We start from the raw sequence: 17135 nt of genomic DNA, 5'->3' as shown, positions 1-17135 counted from the left end.
ACTATGCTTGCTCAAAGTGCTGGAACCCACAAAAACCTTCTAGCTTACCAACAAAAATTTTCGGTACCATATCCTGCTATTATTACTTATGATTCCACTTCAGACCTCTCTGGAAAACCGTGGATGTATTGTATTTCACGTACAAATTAGCAGTTTAAGGTATCGACTCTAGCTTTGAGAGAACGCGCAAGAGCAGAGTCACGAATTACAAAAATGACTCCTCTTTTAAGGAAAAGCAAGGAAGTGGCATTCCCATAAAGGTCTGCAGGCAAGAAGGAGACCTTTCAACTATGACAAGGAAGCAGTTCTCTGGCAGTTCTCCTTTCCCGTGATGAACGTTTACCTTAAGAAGAAAAAGTTGCAGGGAAGGGGATGGTGGTCAGGATTGCTCACCTTTAACCGTTTAACCACCTCATCGTTGGTGATTTTGTCCGTAATTTCCTTCACTCCAGGAGGATAGTAGATGATTTTACCATCGGCAGCAGGTTTTGGTTGGGTAGCAGGGAAGTCCATCCTGGCGCTGCTGGTTATAAACTTTCCTTCTCCACAGTCCTCTACCGGCCTCTATCGGTCAGAAAACAAAAGTTCAGCAGAATGGAAACGACTTTCTAACCCTCTTTTTCCATTTCTCACCCTCAATTCGCAGAAGGCCCCGGTTATCACCCCGCGGGCTGCGCCCCCCGCCGCTGCCCCCGCCGCCCCGGGCGGCGCCGGAGGGAGGCCCGGCCCGCCGCCGCCGCCGCTCCCCGCAACTCCGGCCCCTCCATTCCCCGCCGGCGCCTCCTTTCATTGCGGGGCTGCTCCAGCCCAACACTGTTAGTTCGGAGCCGACGATTTTACAATGAAATTTCGGACTCGATCGAAGGATGCCCCGGGGCCGAGGGCCCCTTACGGCCCGAGGAGGGGGGCCGGGGGTGCAATTCCCGGCCCCGGGGGGGGGGCCTCGGAGCCGGCGCACCGGCCCCGGAGCCGGGAGCCGAGGCCTAAACAGTTAGGCCTCAAAACTATCAGGAGGCAGAGAAACCAACAGGAGAGGGGGAGGGAGGGAGGCGGCGGCGAGCGCAAACAAAACACCCCCGCCGGCCCCCCCGCCCGGCGCCGAGCCCCCCGCCCGCCCCCCCCGCGGCGGCGGGAGCCCCCCCGGGGAGGGGGCCAGGCCACTCTCCACTTTCCGTTTGTTCCCGCAACTTCACGTCCCCTCAGCCCCTCGCCCCGCAGCCCCTCCTCGCCCCGCCGCCCCGCACCCGGCCGGGCCCACAAAGAGCCCCCCCCCGGCTCGGCGCACACACCCCCGCCGGCGGCGGGGAGGGGGGCAGCGGGGCGGGGGGAGCGGGGCCGGAGGGAAGCGGGACCCGGAGCCGCCTTTACCTCATGCAGCTCCGGAAGGTGCAGCATTGAGTAGCCTCCGTGCCGGGTGGTCCTCGCCGCTCCGCCGCCACCCCCGCTGGCTGCTCCCGCCGCCTCCCTGCTCCGCGGTGCGGCGGCGGCGGCGGCTCCTGCTCGGGGAGGGGTGGGGGGAGGGGGAGGCTGCTCGGTGGCGGCAGCGGCGGTGGCGGCGGCCGGGGAGAGGGGGAGGCTCCGGCGGAGCGTGCGCCGCGGGGACACAGTGCCGCTCTCCGTCCGGCCGGGGAAGAACAGCCCGGGAGGAGGCTCCGCGCCGCCCCCCTCCCCCTGCCCGCCCGCCCTCGGGCCTGGGGCCGGGCCCGCGGCGCCGCCCAGCCAGGATCCCCCGGCCCCGGGGCAGGGGCGAGGCCGGCCAGTAAGTCTCGTACCCCGCCGAGCCCCGCGCAGGGCGGCGGCGGCGGGCAGTACCGGGCGCGGCCGCCGCAGCGCTGCCTCCCGCTTGGCGCCAAAACCCCCGGAGCGGCCGGGCCGCGGCCTGAGGGCCGCTCTCCGGCCGGGTCCCGGCCCCGGCCCCGCGGGGCTCGTCTCCTGGGCGGCGGGCGGGCAACGGCCGGCTCCGAGGGCGAGGCCCGGGCGGCGTGGGGCCGGCGGCCGGGATCGCCGGGGAGGGGGCCGGCGGGTTCCCGGCTGCAGGGCGGCAGCGCCGTGCGCGGGAGGGGCAGGGACATGTTCGTGCTTCCTGACGGAGCCGGGCCGCTCATGGCTGCGCGGTCTCGCCTGGCCGCTCCCTCAGGCCGCCGGTGGCGGCGGTGAGGCCTGGGCGGCGGGATGAGTAGGAAAATGGGGGGAAACGGTGTGTGGGGTGGCGCAGAGAGTGCTGTGGCAGGTAGGAGTCAATAGCCCTTCTTCAGGCAGATGGGGGGAAGAGCAGCATACACGCATCGACCTCCAAATTTCTCTTCCTCGTTGCTGGCAGATGAGTTTCTCGAACATTAATTTAGTTACAAATCTTCAAGAGAAACTTGACTGTGCAGACCAAAGGAGCCCTTGCCAGCCAACTCAGGAAATCCTTCCATGCAAAATGTCTGTGTAATTTAATATTCTTTCATATTTCCAAGAGATGGGGTATGTCTGGAAAGTCAGTAGCAAAGTGGGATATATCTGTCTGTTTTGAATCTGCATTACGTGCCCTGCACATCTGAAGTATGGGTGGCTAGAAGGTGTTTTCCAGATGCCTGCCCGGCTCAGAGAACCTGTGTGTGACAACTGAGAGATGACTTTTAACTGATCAAGACTAATTTAGCTGACTGTTCTTGGTTACTCGAACCAGCTAAAAGTATCATTCTTCTCAGTTTTGAAAATCTCTCCTGCATTTTCTATAGAGCAAATTAAAGGCGGGAGGCTGGGACCAGTCCGCGTGGAGGCACGGGTTTCTCCGCAGGGGCCTTGCTGGGCACAGCAGAGGGGCTGGCGTGGCCTGCCAGTCACGCAGGAAAGATGCAGGAGAGTGAGGGGGTGGGAAGGGGGTAACTTAAGTGAGATTATGGTGAAGTACGCCAAATTCCAGATTTACAAGGTGTGGGAGGGAAACGTACAAAGACTGAGGAGCTCTCAAGTACTTCTGGGGTAATAGCACGCGGGTAGGAAATTTCTCTCGTACACCTGTGTTCCTTGTCTCCCTGAAGTGTTGTCCCAGGGGAGCTAAAGCCTTGAATGTCCATAGCCTCTGTGAAACCAGCTCAAAAGTATTACAGTGAAAATAACTGAGTTGCAAGGAGCACTTAGGAGATCTCAGACACTGATTTGGAAATCTAGATGGGTACCGCCAGTCAAGGTGTTTAAATCTGGCTGCGAATCCAGGCTTAGATAAAATGATTCTCTCCAGGCTTAAGGATCGATGAATTGGGGCATTCACAACGGACAGGTGACCATAAGAATGGGATACGCGGTTCAGTTTTAATAAGGTTCTACTGATTTAATAAATGAATAAAGCCAACACCAAGCATTTAAATCTTCTTCCTAATCCAAACTTTAGAGGCTGTTTAGATTTTTGCCTTAGAGCTGAAGTACTCAGACTAGTTATCAGCTCTTATTTGTTGTCAATAAAATAATATGTATTGTCAGAACTATTATACTTTTAACAAATTTGGGTTTTATATTCTTACATTTGTTACGTTAGGTGTATCCTTACACCTAATTACATTAGGTGCTTTGCTTCCCAAATTGAATTACTAATATAAGCAATTAATTTGGTGTAGATTCCTTACTTTTGATACACGTGTATGAACACAATAAATCAGAAACAAATCCTAGAAGATTATTCTGTAACTAAAAAAAGAAAGTATGTATCAAAAACCTATATGAGCTGTCTTCAATTTAAATAGAAAAAGAGAGAATGTGAGTAAAAATGATGCAAGAAATAAATTTGAAGTGACATTTGCTGAGGTTTTTTTATGACACAAGCATAAAGCCAGGAAGACATTAGGCAGGCTTCTCTTTGGGCAGAATTGAAGTATTATGGATGTCATATTCTAGAAATTTCACCTAAGTCTCTGAATTTTCTGGGTTTTAATGTTTACTTTCAAGTATTGTTTTCTCGTTACTGAAAAGTGGTATTTTATGTATATCATTAATGTGACCTACAATGTCGTAACATTTTCTTGTAATCATGTGGTTACAAGTTTTTCCACAAAGTGACACCATCTTTACCTAGAAACTTTTAGACAACAAGTCATGAAGTAGGAATAGGAATGACAAGGTAGAGGGCTACGCTCCCACAACTTGTTTTTAGTCTGAGTTAAGGACAAACACAGTGCAGATCCTCTAGTATGCACTTCTAGTCACTTTTATTTTCCGCTGAAGAATAAGATAAACTCTTGCATTCTAAGGCATATGTACACTGTAACTAAGATGTAGTTAGATGTGGCAGTTCAAAGATTTCGCTTGACAGTGGCAGGCAAAGTTTGCTCATTTAATTAAAATTTTGTTTCATCTTGAGCAAGTTGTTTGTGAAGCCCTATGCTGGAGTACTCTTGGTTGTGGACCAAGATCTCTTTATCTTCTTGCAGACTTCAGACAAATAGTGAACCTGGCAATTACTGTGGAGTAATGTTCAAAGATTTTTAATTCTCAGGATTTCATATCTTTTAATATAACATAGAAAAAGTCCTGAAATACATCAGTAGAAAGCTGAGTGTCCAGGAGAGGTTCACACTAGATTTCTGCTTTCACAGGTAACGATTAGTCAGCAGTATGAAAATTTTGACCACCCCTCAGCGTCAATGTTGGAGTTGTTAGCTACTAAATGCAGGTGCAGTTTCTACTAGTAGCCTTTTTCCATTCCTGGTATAATTTGCTGTCTGACTGTAGGTTCTGGTATCAACACAACCTTGCTGTGTTGTATGCTTGCACATACCCTAGGTCCACAGCAGGAGTATTTTGCCAGCATGCTAGTGTAAAACTGTCAGAGTGCTCTCAGGATAGCCATTAATTTAGATGCTGTTAGTCAGATATATGGTGTTTTGGATGAGTCTTAGAAAAATCACGATCAGCAAAGTGGTTGAGAGAGGAGTAGGTGCAATTCTGTAATCATGGGATGATTAGGCAATGGTCCATCTTTTCTCAGAGGAGAAGCAGCGGGATTTGTACTTCTGCACCATTTGAAATTCTAAAGGGGTAAAACAAAGCGTGTGGTTCTGATATCACACCCAATTAAGGGAGGTATGAATGAACACTTAACTGCCAATTAGCTTGAATATATGCATGGCATTTTCAGAATGTGCAAACATAAAAGCTTCAGATAATCTGACCTGTGGTACTCTTAATCTGAATAGTCCTGAAATCTGCTCGCAGATATGATTACAGCTGCTAGTGTCTGGTTTGTTGCCTTTGCTTGTTTGACCTTCACCCTTCTAATTTCAGCAAGCAGCTGAGAACTGACTTGGACTCTGCTTCTTGTACAGCTGTAGCCAGGTTCACATGACCCCTTGGGTTTTAATGGATGGCTCAGTCTAATAATAAGACGCAGTCCGTTAGTCTTTACCCAGATTTTATTGACTCCCTACCTGGACAAATTTATGTTGGAATTTACTTACTTATACTCCCATTATTTTTATTGGAATGTATTTACTCCAATCTGTTAGTTGTCTGTTTGTTTATTAATATATTTTAGACTGCCACTGCAAGTGTAATTTATAAGCAGACTGAAATAAAGGGTGCTGAACACTCTGGCGGGGCAGTCTTGTGTCTTCTCTTTCTGTATCACGTCAGGAGACGTTAGAGGAAAGTACCAAGAAAAGAAGAATGTGGTGTTTTTACTGGTAGGGGAAATAGCGCAGCACAAGGTTTTCAGAACAAAATGGCTTTCAGGTGAAACAGAAGAGAGTATGGAGTGATTACTTTAAGCGCAGAAAATCCCTTAATTCATGTTGATTAAATTAAGCTATGCGCACATCTTTCCAGGAACAGCTTAACGGTTGTCCTCAGGTCTTTGTTAGTACAGTAAGCATGGATAGTAATAATGATCAAGAACTAAATAGTTATATCAAGAGACAACAGTGTGTCATGAACTGCAGAATAAGTCATATCTGTCAGTCAGCTGGGCAGGCAAGTAAGAAATCCTATCTGGTGGGTTAGGAAAGCACTTGTCTTCCTAATAATAGCTATGCTCTTGAAAGCTCCTGCTTTGCAGAACCAGGTGGTGGAGTGTGGTCCTTCACTATGAAATCATTTAAGTCACAGTCAAATAGGTCAAGGGGTGGGGGAAGCTTAATTACTTTTTTTCAACTCTAGCATTTAGCCAGTTTTTGATATCTAGCAGGTTGCTTTCTGGCAGGTTGCTTCCTAATAATGAATGCTTCCCTTCGCCTCCCCCCCCCCCGCTGAAACCTATTTATTTTTTCAATGATACACATTTTTTCCTGCAATGCACCAGTTCCTCTGAACTCAGTAAAAATCAAACCCTGGCAAATAATTTTTTGTCCTCAGTTTTGCGCAGAAGCTTTCTCTCTTTGCTTTTTGACTTTGGTACTAGTCCTTGTTTCCGGTTGTCTTTCCTCTTTGTCCGTCTATTGATTCTCTCACACGTGCAGTTGCACACAGCTCCTCCAGTTACAATTATAGCCTTTACGTTTGCTGCACTGGATCTTCAGAGATATCCCTGAGGTTTCTAATTAAACTTTGCAGCGTAAGGTATCTTTGATAACAGCACCTAATTGTTTTAACTACTTACTTTTATAAAAGAATTGATGTTTTTTACATCTGCTGTAAATTGAGAGCAGTGATTACACCCACCTGAGTTAAAGGTGGCTTTCTTCACAATGATGTGGGTTGCCATAATGAAAGAGCTCCAAAAGGTATCCCATTCCAGAGGGTATTTGCAGTGAAATTACTCCCAGCTAAGAACAGACCAAGAAGCGTGTTTTGTCCTGAAAACAAGGACTTACGTGTGCCTCCCGTGATCTACATTGACAAAGCAAATCCGTAAAAGGGTGGAGGACTTGTGTGTATTGTCTCACGAAGGCCATCAGCTGGAGACACAAAGGGCGTCCTTGGATAAGAGAAGGGAGTCCCACGACTCGCTGACTTTTCATGGAGTACCACCAGTTCTGAACAAAGGGAAGGACCAAATACTGTATGGATGGTACACTCCTTTGAAACTGGTCCCTAGCCATAATCTGTCTAAATGTTATTTTGCTCTGGTTTTGGTAAGGAGGGCTTTCTCCGGTGCTGTCTGAAAATGTCCTTAGTCCGAGTCATACTTGGAGATAGGGCAGGTATACTCGCCACCGGCCTTTTGTGGTATCAAGACACATTCAGAAATTACAAGGATTGTCATTGTCAATATATTTAAGCCATTGTGAAAAAGCGTATACGCTTGTAATTTACAAAGTACTGTCTTGACAGAACAATTGCGCTTGTTCCCTTTGCTTGCAAGTGAAGTAAAATCAATTTATTGGCACCTGCATATTGGTGATTTCATCGGGGAATTTTTAGAAGCCTCCTTGATCCGTTGCTAGTTTTGAGCGTTCAGAAACTGAAGTCACAGCAGCCTACTGCGTGCCATCTACCCACCTCCTTTCTAGCTGCTCTCTATTATGATGACTTGTCACCATTCACTCTGTAATTACATTCTCAAGGTTATTTCCATCTCTACTCCTGATGCGTCCAAAGCACATACATTTACACCTATTCATTTCTGACAACCAAGTCTACTTTTCTCCAATAATATATTTAATATGAGCATTTATCATCTTTTCTGCCCAGGAGACATGCAAGGGTCTTCGCTTGCACCACATCTCAAAAGCTTCAATTTTCTTCCTGTCACTATCAATAATTTCTCAGAATTCACATTCATAAGTTGCTACAGAAAAAAATTAAGCATTTCACCAGTCAAATCTTTCTACTTTTTGAGGTTAAATGTTTTGTTCAGGCTTTTATAAGGGAAGCCATGGATGGATCAACTATTCTTCAAATTTTTCCAGTTTCTATTGGACAGGTTTTGATTGGATAAATTTGATCCCAGGTAACTGAATTTATGAACAGTCTCTGTAGCTAGACCATTAAGCATGAAGTTAGCTTATAGTCTATTTTTATTAATTAAATAAAGTTATTTTATTTATGGCACATTCAAGAATAGCCTATATTTTTCATTAGCCTTTTATGGGCTCTCTAATACTTGCCGCACGGCAGAAGCAGTTGTGACAAAGAAAGTTACATCGTCAGCCAGAGGTCACTTAAAAGGAGTCCACTTCAAATTCAACTTTTCCATTTTGTAAAGTCCTTCCTGGATTTTTTTTTTCCCCCAGCCAGGCTGCAAGGAAATCTGCAGTTGCCTGCAGTTGTCATAGTAGCGTATGGCTCTTTATGTTTGCTTGATATTTTTTCAAATAACAAGGCAGATTTGGGAAATTTCTGAGTGTATGGGACTGCTTAGAGGAAATACCACCGAGGAAACTGGGAGAGTTTGGTAATATATTTAGCCCATGGTGGCTGCCTACTGGAGGGAAGACGGTACGAGCAGAGTCTCTCCCTGTGCCCCATTAGATGAGAACTGTCCTATGTTCTGTTAAAAAATGAAAAGATGTGTGGTACTAACAAATTCTGATTAAGAGCCTCCTTCGTGAAAAGTATCATCGATTGTATTTGTGATGCTGCTGTTCCTAATTCTTTCACAGATAAGTCTGCTGCTCACAGTAAAGAAAAGGATGATATGAAACTTTACAAATGAATATGAACTTGGAATTTACCATTATGGTCAAAGAAAGATGTTTGATGAATGGATGTGCAGTCTCAGAGCTGTACTGTAATGATGGGGTCATTTCACAGTGATGGATAGGTATGTGGTGTACTATTCAGAGGCTTAAAAAGGGGTTGCATTTATCAAACTCAGGAAAGCATCAAAGTGTTCGGCATGGCTTTGTGAGCGATAGAATCGTTACAATTTGCCTTTGAACAAAGTCAGGAAATATATTGATCATATAGGTTTATGCTGCTAGGAAAGCAACTAATGATGATTCAATCAATGTGTTTTGTGAACGGCTTGAGGGGATAATCATTAAAACGTTACACCACTCCACCATTTCAGAACTTGAATATGAAAGTCGGAATTTCAAACCCTTGTAAAGAACAATTTGCATTTGAATTTACAAAATAAAATTACTTCTTTGGGTTGTGCAGCTCTGGTCACTTCATCCTTACGATTCTAGTTCAGTAAACGCACTGGATGTTTGCATCCACGCAGGTCATCAGCCAGCATGACAGAGGAGCACACTGACAACATAGCGATCCAGCAGCAGGGAATACTGAGTATCAGTGGAAGAAGATTTGCATAAATTCAGGACATGTGGCAGCAGAGAAGGTAACTAAGGGTATTTGAGCCAGTACTTGAATGGGTATTTAACAAACCACACATGAATTGGTGTCTAAAGAGAGGACAGAATATCAGGTATTGAGTAGACAAAGCCAGAAGTAGGCTAGACAAGGCAAGAGCAAATACAGGAATGAGAAAATCATCTTCTTGACAAACATGAATGCTTAGTAATACAAAAGCTGTGTTCACAATAGTCAGATTTCTAACCAAAAATTCTCCATGATGGAATATAAAAAAGTCCATGATAGTAGAGTGATGGCTGAAGGTGATGATATTAAATGCCAGCAGAGGGATTACTGCTTGTAAAGTAGACTGATATGTATCCACTTACAATTTCACCAACATCCAGTACCACTATTTATATCCTATCTGAATTTGGCAGGGCAGCTCATGTGTACTCTGTGTAATATACTATAACTACACTGTATCAAGCACATAAATGCTTGCTTAAGTATATCTCTCTACTGTTCTTTTTATCTTCCAGACACTGCACACTTGTACCTAATCATTTATATTTTCAGGGAAGTGCATGCTAAAATTGTAAACTTCCTTTATCTGAGACCATTAAAAAGGCAGACAAAGACTTTTAGCCAGCATGTGAACATTTAAGTCACTACTTTAGATGTACTCAGTTTTTGCTTATGGAATGCCATTGATCTATATTTAATCAATATTTTTTTAAACTTCCTTCAAGATCTGCTCAGGAGCCACCTCTAATCCAGCACATGGAGAAGAAAACGTGAGTGAACCAGTTTTTTCATCCATTTTCAGTATCATTTAGCTTGACACTGCCTGGATGCACTGTTAGGCTTTTACCCTTGCTTCAAAAACTGTAACAATAGGTTCTCTCACACAGCTTCATAGTAAAAAAGATGTAAATGAAAAAATACGTTGACAAGTCTATCAGATTCTGAATATAGTAAGAGAGAACAGAACAATGTTTGTTACTTCCAGGAGAGAAAAACTTTATCTAGCAATAGGTCCTTAAACCCCCTAAGGAAGCAGCTTCATATAGCAAGTAAGAAACAACACTAAAGGAAGTACACAAATGCTGCCATGATCTATGAATAAAGCCAAGAGCTTTATAGTTTCCTGAATTTAGGCAAATTGCAGTAATATTTAGTCTGTCTTACCAAACCCTTATTTTGGTGTTTGTCTCTGTGTTCCTTTCTAAAAGGTTTGACCCTTAGCCCCTTGCCGGATATGAGAAATGGGAACACAAGGAAAGGTATGAATGAGCAGGAGAAATGGGAAGGAGCAAAGATGAACACATGTGGCAGAGAATCTGCAGCTGGCCGAGCATTAGGGAGTTTCACGTGAGCAAACAAAAAATGCAGAGATAAAAGGTGAAATAAATAACCCTGAGTGAATTGCAAGTACATTTTAAATATCGTTATTTGTGATCAGTAAGTACAATTTTGCCAAATTCAAGCTGAACTGGAGAAGCCAAATTCTGAGAACAGTATGATTAGATGTTCCATTATATATCTTAAAACTAGTTACACCTACAGTTCATATTTACCTGACACGAAGGCTCCTTTCAAGTTCAATTTTGGCTTTGCATACTTGGAAGCTACAAAAATAATCTTTTCTAGAACTAGCTGAACAAACTTGCAAGAAGATTTTTAAAAAACAGAGCATACTATTAAAATTCAAAGTTAAAAAGGAGATGGTCGTGGATTTCTTTTGCCCCCTGTTTACATATGAAGGGGAGTTCCAGGTCAACTGGAGAGCTACATCAAAATATATTGGGAGCTTTTGTTTCTGCGTGCATATGTCCTGCCTGCTTTTTTGATGCTGCCATGGTTAGTAAATGTCTTTTCACTGAGCCCAGGGAAGAACATTATACGTGACAGTGGCTGCAGTCGCACTTGGGCGTGACACAACCTGCCATCCACAAAGTGGGGAACCTGACAGTGCAGAGTGTTGACAGGTAAATGAAACAAGCGTAAATCATGGAAGTGTTGTTTGTTTTCTCTTTCAGTCCCAATAATAGGTTTAAATGTAATCCAGATAGGGGTTTACTTGTATGTGCCTTTGATCACTGCTGAATTTGGAAAGTAGATGTATAACCAGCAACAATTAGGAAAGTCCCAAAACATTTGCCTTTAAGAGTCATCAGAATCACAAACTGCATAATGCTGCTGAGGAAAATAATTACCAACATGTGTATGGATGAGGGGAAAATTGGCAATTTTTTCTTCTGCTGAGTATTTAACCTTTTAATTTTCTACTCTTCACTAGTGTAGTATATGTAGTTTATTTTTTGTATGTGGAAAATAGGCAAGTTCATCACAAACACTGATGTAAAGATAAAATTCTTACTTGGTTTTGAGGTACACATTGTTCTCTCCTAACCATCACCACTGCGCAGAAGAAGAAGTCGTAGCTCAGAAATTGAAGAACTACATAGAAAATATAAACTACTCACGTTTCAATGTTCTTTTAAGTTAATGTGTTCTTTCTTCCAGGTTTTGGGGAATGTAAACAGAGGAATAAAGTAATTGAAAGAGTTCAGTGTTTGATCATCTATTTGAAGAAAGCTTAAACATGTTTTCATGCTGGTTCTATCAACTGTTTTGTTTTGGTTTTTTTTTAATAAGTTGTCTATTACAGATGGGCCCAGATCCAAATTACACCACCTCTCCTCCATCCTGAATTGTGTGTGTGAGCTAAATCTGGTTACAGATACCAATCTGAATATCATGAGCTAGGGCAGGGTGGAGTGGAGCTTGTCCTAAGATCTGACTCCCTCGTTCTCTGGACTTGGAACTGGCATGTCCCAGCTAACTAATTTTTACCTAGTCCTCAAATAAATCGGAAACTGTGGACTGCCCTGTTACAAGGCATGACTGTCGTTTTATGTCTCTGAAACCCTAAGGTGGTCCTTAGCTGCCTGCGGCTTTCTAAATTTGAGTTTCTTTTGTTGCTGGTGTTACTCACTGGGAAAGAATGTGGCCCCATTTCCAGTGACAGAGGGTGTGAAATGTTAAAAAGTAGAAGTGATAGGTGGATTTTAAAGGAAACAAAACAAAACAAAACAAAACAACCAAAAAAAGAGGTCAGAATTTACAGGAAAGCAAAAGAAGGCCCTGCTCCCCATTCAGCAGGGACCAAATAGCCATGGACTCGACTTCCTATCTAAATAATTAGGTTATATCATGTGACAGTTACAAAGAATCACATACCAAGCAAAGGATTTCCTTAAAAAAAAATAGTAGTCTATACAGCTGTTTTTAAATGCACATCACTCCCTGCTCCCTTCCCCCATCCTCCCGGCTTCTTGTTTCGAGCATAAGACATGCAGCATACAAGTTATTCAAGTTTAGAAACTAGTTAGTGAAATTTAATTCATAAATGAGTGATAGTGGGTTTAGACCATGACAAGTTCCCTAATTTATTTTTATAAGCAGTTGGAGTAATTTGCAGACATTCGCAACAGAGGTCAAGCGCAAGGGTTGCTGTAGCTAGCCACTTCTTGTGTAACAAATGGTGAATGAGGAAAATTGACACTAAGCAGGACACCTTGCAAGATACTTAGCTATCCTAGAATTTTGAAGCCATTGAGTTGTGGTATCAGAAAATTTTGTAATTTTGTACACCGGTCTGGATAGGATCTGTACTTGGAAATAAGGCCTCTATGAAACTCTTTGGGGAAAGAAATAAAATTTTTTTTTTTTTTTTTTAATCTTCTATTAATTGAAGGTCAGTCACTGTGAGGTAAACGGATTCATAAATCACTTATGATTGGTGAGCAATTAACTTCTGGTAAATTAATTGTACAGACAGTGGAGTAGAGTCTGTCTTAACAGGTAAAAGCATTTGTCCATTCAAGTGACATTAATAGATGATTGAAACTTGCCTAAAATTCAGGCTCATACTGAACATTAGATCTACTTAGAAATTCCATTCTGCAGCAAGGTTTAATGTTTTAACATTTAAAAATTTCCGAATCGGAGCAAACAATAGACATCCCAAAACTTCCAGTAGAATGGAAATACTGTTTTATTTAGAATCACTGAAAAGTTTTAATGATTTTTTTTCCAGTATTTTAGTAAGGTGAAATGGACTGATAACCTTTAACATCACAAAACCCATAAAATATGAAAATATATAAACTAAAAGAAGCCAAAATTTTAGTTGAAATAATATTACATAGTCAAAAGAAACCAATAACTGATAGCTTTTTTTGCCTTTCTTTATAATGTCAAATTGACTTTTTCAAGAAATGGTTTGTTTTCAAGTGTTTAATTCTGCATCTCATTATGACTCGGTCACATTAAGTAAACTTGGGCATTAATATATTTGAGGAAATGCATCTCTCTTGCTCTAAGGGAAACAGTTACTTTAGGTGATACAGAATACCTTAATGTGATAAAATCCTAATACGAGCAAGGTAGTTTGTAGTTTTTACATGCTATCGCAGTGAAGGTAAACAGGTAGGAACATAAGATTATTTGAACCCTCTAATACATATAATCGTTCCAGCTAAAAGAAAAAGAAACAAACTTCTTTCCCTTTCTGCCTCTGCCCCGTTTTTTCCATAGTGAAGACAAAGTCCAACATAGGATGATTCGGATTCAGTAGCTATCACTTATCTTAGGGACTTGACTCCGGATAAGATATCCCAGGAGAAGCTCAACTGCCCAATAAAATAAAATGCTGAAGTCTCACTGCAAATTCCTGAATTACATTAGTTCTGTCTTAACCTAGAAAACTTAAGCGCAGTTCAAAATCGGTGCAATTTCTTCTGCAGCTGTGGCTGTCCTCTTAACAACAACTGCCTGAAGGCAGTTACCTTGCAGATTGGAAACCTGGAGATTTTCTGTCCTGGGGCAGTTTTGTTCTTACAGCTCTGGCTTTAGCAATGAATGGAGGCCATTAATGATGCTGCTCCCTGGAAACATCCTCTTTCTTGATCAGCATACAACAATTGTTTTGTAAAAACGAGTGAGTAAACTTTCACATCCTGGTCAAATTCCAGTTCAGACAACAGCAGCCTGCTTACAGAGTTCCTACAATTTCAACTGGATAGTACATTGATGTCTGTTAACCTACTCTGTGGTATTCCATGGTGTAGTTAAACAGCTGTTGTGTTTTGTTTGAGAGGTGGTCTCAGCTAAGTGATGTATGTAGTGGATCCCTCATAGTGTTTTTGGGGGTTTTTTTACAAGACATTTTGGGGATGGTAAAAGTTACAGAAGTGTCAAACATTATTTTTTTTTTTTTTCTGTTAAGCTTGGTCTAATTACTGCAGTGATATAAATTAAATCTGATTTTTAAAAATAATACAGATATGCAGCTTTACTGCTAGCCTTGTTCTTAGACCATGTCTTAAATACAAAGATCTCTAAGATCTCTGATATTAAATTTGCTATGGGATAGGATCAATGCAGTTTTTAAAAATAAAGGCAGTGATATTCAACAGATAAGAACATGACAGTTACAATGAAAGTCAGCTTATTACTTTTTATCATGTGCCAAGGAGGCATATTAAGCATCGTTTGTTTTTCCTTTCTGCAGTTTAAACAGATTTTTGATACCCATGAAATTTGACATATCGGATTGATAAAAACAGCATAGCAGAGAACATCCAATACAGGAATTAGATTCACCACAAATCAAAACCGAAGTGTGAGCTTATTCCAAATTCAGAAGGTCCTTGTAGCAGTGAGGCTTCTGTCAGCTATATAAGCATGACCTCATTCTTTGCTTGAATGGAAGATACAATTAAGTGTAATTCTTTACTTCTTGGATTACAACATTTGTTGTCATCATGTCTCTGCATCTCCTTTTCAAAAACCCATGCATCTTTGTATATTCTGGCGATGTTTAGTATATCAGGTAGAATAAACAAATTTTATTTCTGTTCTGCAATATGTCTGGAATATATCATTAAAGCATAAGTATTTTAAATGGAGACTAGTAATGCACTGCTTTAGAATGCCTTTAAACAAGAATTTGAAAATTTACAACTATTAACTTTCAGCAGTAACCTTATAAACTGATTTGATAGTTTACTGATGGGTAGGTGAATCAAAGTACTGATTGTTAAGTAACTTCTCAATTCATTAGTGGTAATGCTGGAATTAGTGTGACCTGCTCGCCTAAAAATGTGATCCTATTGAAACCAGCAGAATTTTTGCTGTTGTCTTCAGTGCGGCAAAAATTGCCCCATGATCTAGATTTTTGCTGCTTCTAAATACTATTTTTTCCCCATTTAAAATAATGCTGAAATAGAACCCTGTATAAAGGGAATCAAAGCATTATTTTAATATAGGTGTAGTAAAAATGCACTATTTGGAATGAAAAAAATGCATATGTGAATTAACTAACATTGCTGTGGTGACACCAACCTGACAGTTTCTACAGTTAACTGTGGAATGAATAGCGACGTGGAACAGAAGATCATTATACTTCCAGTATAGAAGCCAGATGTGGAGTTCCTTTACAGAGATAAAGCACCACAATTCACTGTGCATTTGACTTAAATCTGGAGATGAGTGGAAGAGAAGAGACAGTTATGTGACTTATTCTGCAAACATTTATTTTTATAAAGCTTCTCTCCTCCCCCCCCCCCCCTTTTTTTTTTACTTAAGGAATTAAATTTCTACTTCGGAAATCAAATTCTGGCTGAGGAAAGAGTTATCTTTTGTAGAAACACAAACTCCAAGATCATGGACAAAGTGGAGACACATACATTCCAAGAAGCCAAGTTAAACATCTGAAATCAGCATTAAGGTAAATCCATTAGGGGGAAAAAATAAAAAAGGGAAAAGCTAACGCTTTTTATTTCCCCCAATGGTAAATGAAACCTAACGCTGGCAACAGAATGTGGAAGGCTCCTTAGGAAGAGGAAGGGTTGTAGCATGGAGGGACTGAATCAACTTTTATGAAAATGTTTCCTGCAGGAACTAGATGAGGGCTGTTTTCATCTCTCCTTTTTGAAGGATGGAAAAACCCACGATAATTCGGGGCTTTGATTGTATATTTTAATGGTCCAAAGTAAAATTCTGAATAATGATAAAAAGTATACCTTAAGTTCCTGGAAAGATAACTTATTTCAGATTTACTGCCAGCAGGCATGAATTTTTAATGCACCCTAATTTCTCAGGCATTTTCCTACAGTATTTATTATTGTATATTCAACATGTTACTGTAAGTAAAAATAAGTCTTTAAAACTGACAAAGTTAAACATGTCTTTCTTGCCATACCAGAATGTTCTTCAAACCAAAAGTTTAGCTGCAAATTGTTCTTGCAAATCAAAATCTAATCTCTTTTAACTTTAGACCCTCAAAGACAATTTGAGCATAGAAGAAAGGAAATCACAATTTGCTGAGTAGACTTAGGCTGTATATAATCAGAAACATTAAAAGGGACTGACATTTCCTTGTTTTTATGGCCCAACTCTGCTAATAATACTATTTTAATGTGAGTTATAACATAAGCAAGAACATAGTGAAGTGTTTTTGCTTTGAGAAGGCAGCATTGTAGAAACTGAAATGGAAAATCTGTTGTTACAGCATTCAGTGAAGACCAGACTAAACACTTGAGCCAAACAGCACAGATTACATGCTGTATGCTCAAGCCACTCCAAGTAAAAACAAGCCAACTGTAGACATAAGGAGAGATAAAGGAATGAAATAAGAAAAAAAAACAACCAAAACAATAGCAGATAATAGGTGATTATTGTGTTATGTTTGAAAAAGTTGTGTGAAAACTCAAAAAAAGGACACACAAAAGAACCTCTATTACAGTGATTATAATCTAGATACCAAAATCCCTCCTATTTAAAGTGTTAACTGTGGTAGGGAGAAATCTGCCAGTACCCAAATTAGTCTGGCATTTTCGTGGTGTCAAATACTGTAATATGTACAACTGGCAAAGCACAACATAGTTTCATGCATCAAGTGCCAGCAG

General features: G+C 41.7%; 1 protein-coding gene and 1 long non-coding RNA gene across 5 annotated transcripts in view; one reads left to right on the top strand and one right to left on the bottom strand.

Moving 5' to 3' along the window:
- Positions 1-1518, bottom strand: part of PDS5A (PDS5 cohesin associated factor A) — an 86206-nt gene extending 84688 nt beyond the window's left edge. For all 4 annotated transcript variants that reach the window (XM_082316536.1, XM_082316537.1, XM_082316538.1 and 1 more), the window contains exons 1-2: positions 1369-1518; positions 394-564 (exon numbers count right to left, since the gene is read on the bottom strand). In XM_082316536.1, the coding sequence (XP_082172662.1) occupies positions 394-564; positions 1369-1395 (198 nt within the window). In that variant the 5' untranslated portion in view covers positions 1396-1518. The remainder of the gene's footprint in view (positions 1-393; positions 565-1368) is intronic.
- Positions 1519-1676: 158 nt separating this feature from the next.
- On the top strand, positions 1677-11101 carry LOC309592741. The gene is made up of 4 exons (XR_014228682.1): positions 1677-1759; positions 9086-9202; positions 9909-9953; positions 10392-11101. It is a non-coding gene; the product is annotated as an uncharacterized lncRNA (long non-coding RNA).
- The last annotated feature ends 6034 nt before the right edge of the window (positions 11102-17135 follow it).

Source organism: Platalea leucorodia (genome assembly GCF_965183815.1).
Source record: "Platalea leucorodia genome assembly, chromosome: 6".
Classification (NCBI taxonomy): Eukaryota; Metazoa; Chordata; class Aves; order Pelecaniformes; family Threskiornithidae; genus Platalea; species Platalea leucorodia.
This window is presented reverse-complemented; position numbering and strand designations above follow the sequence as displayed.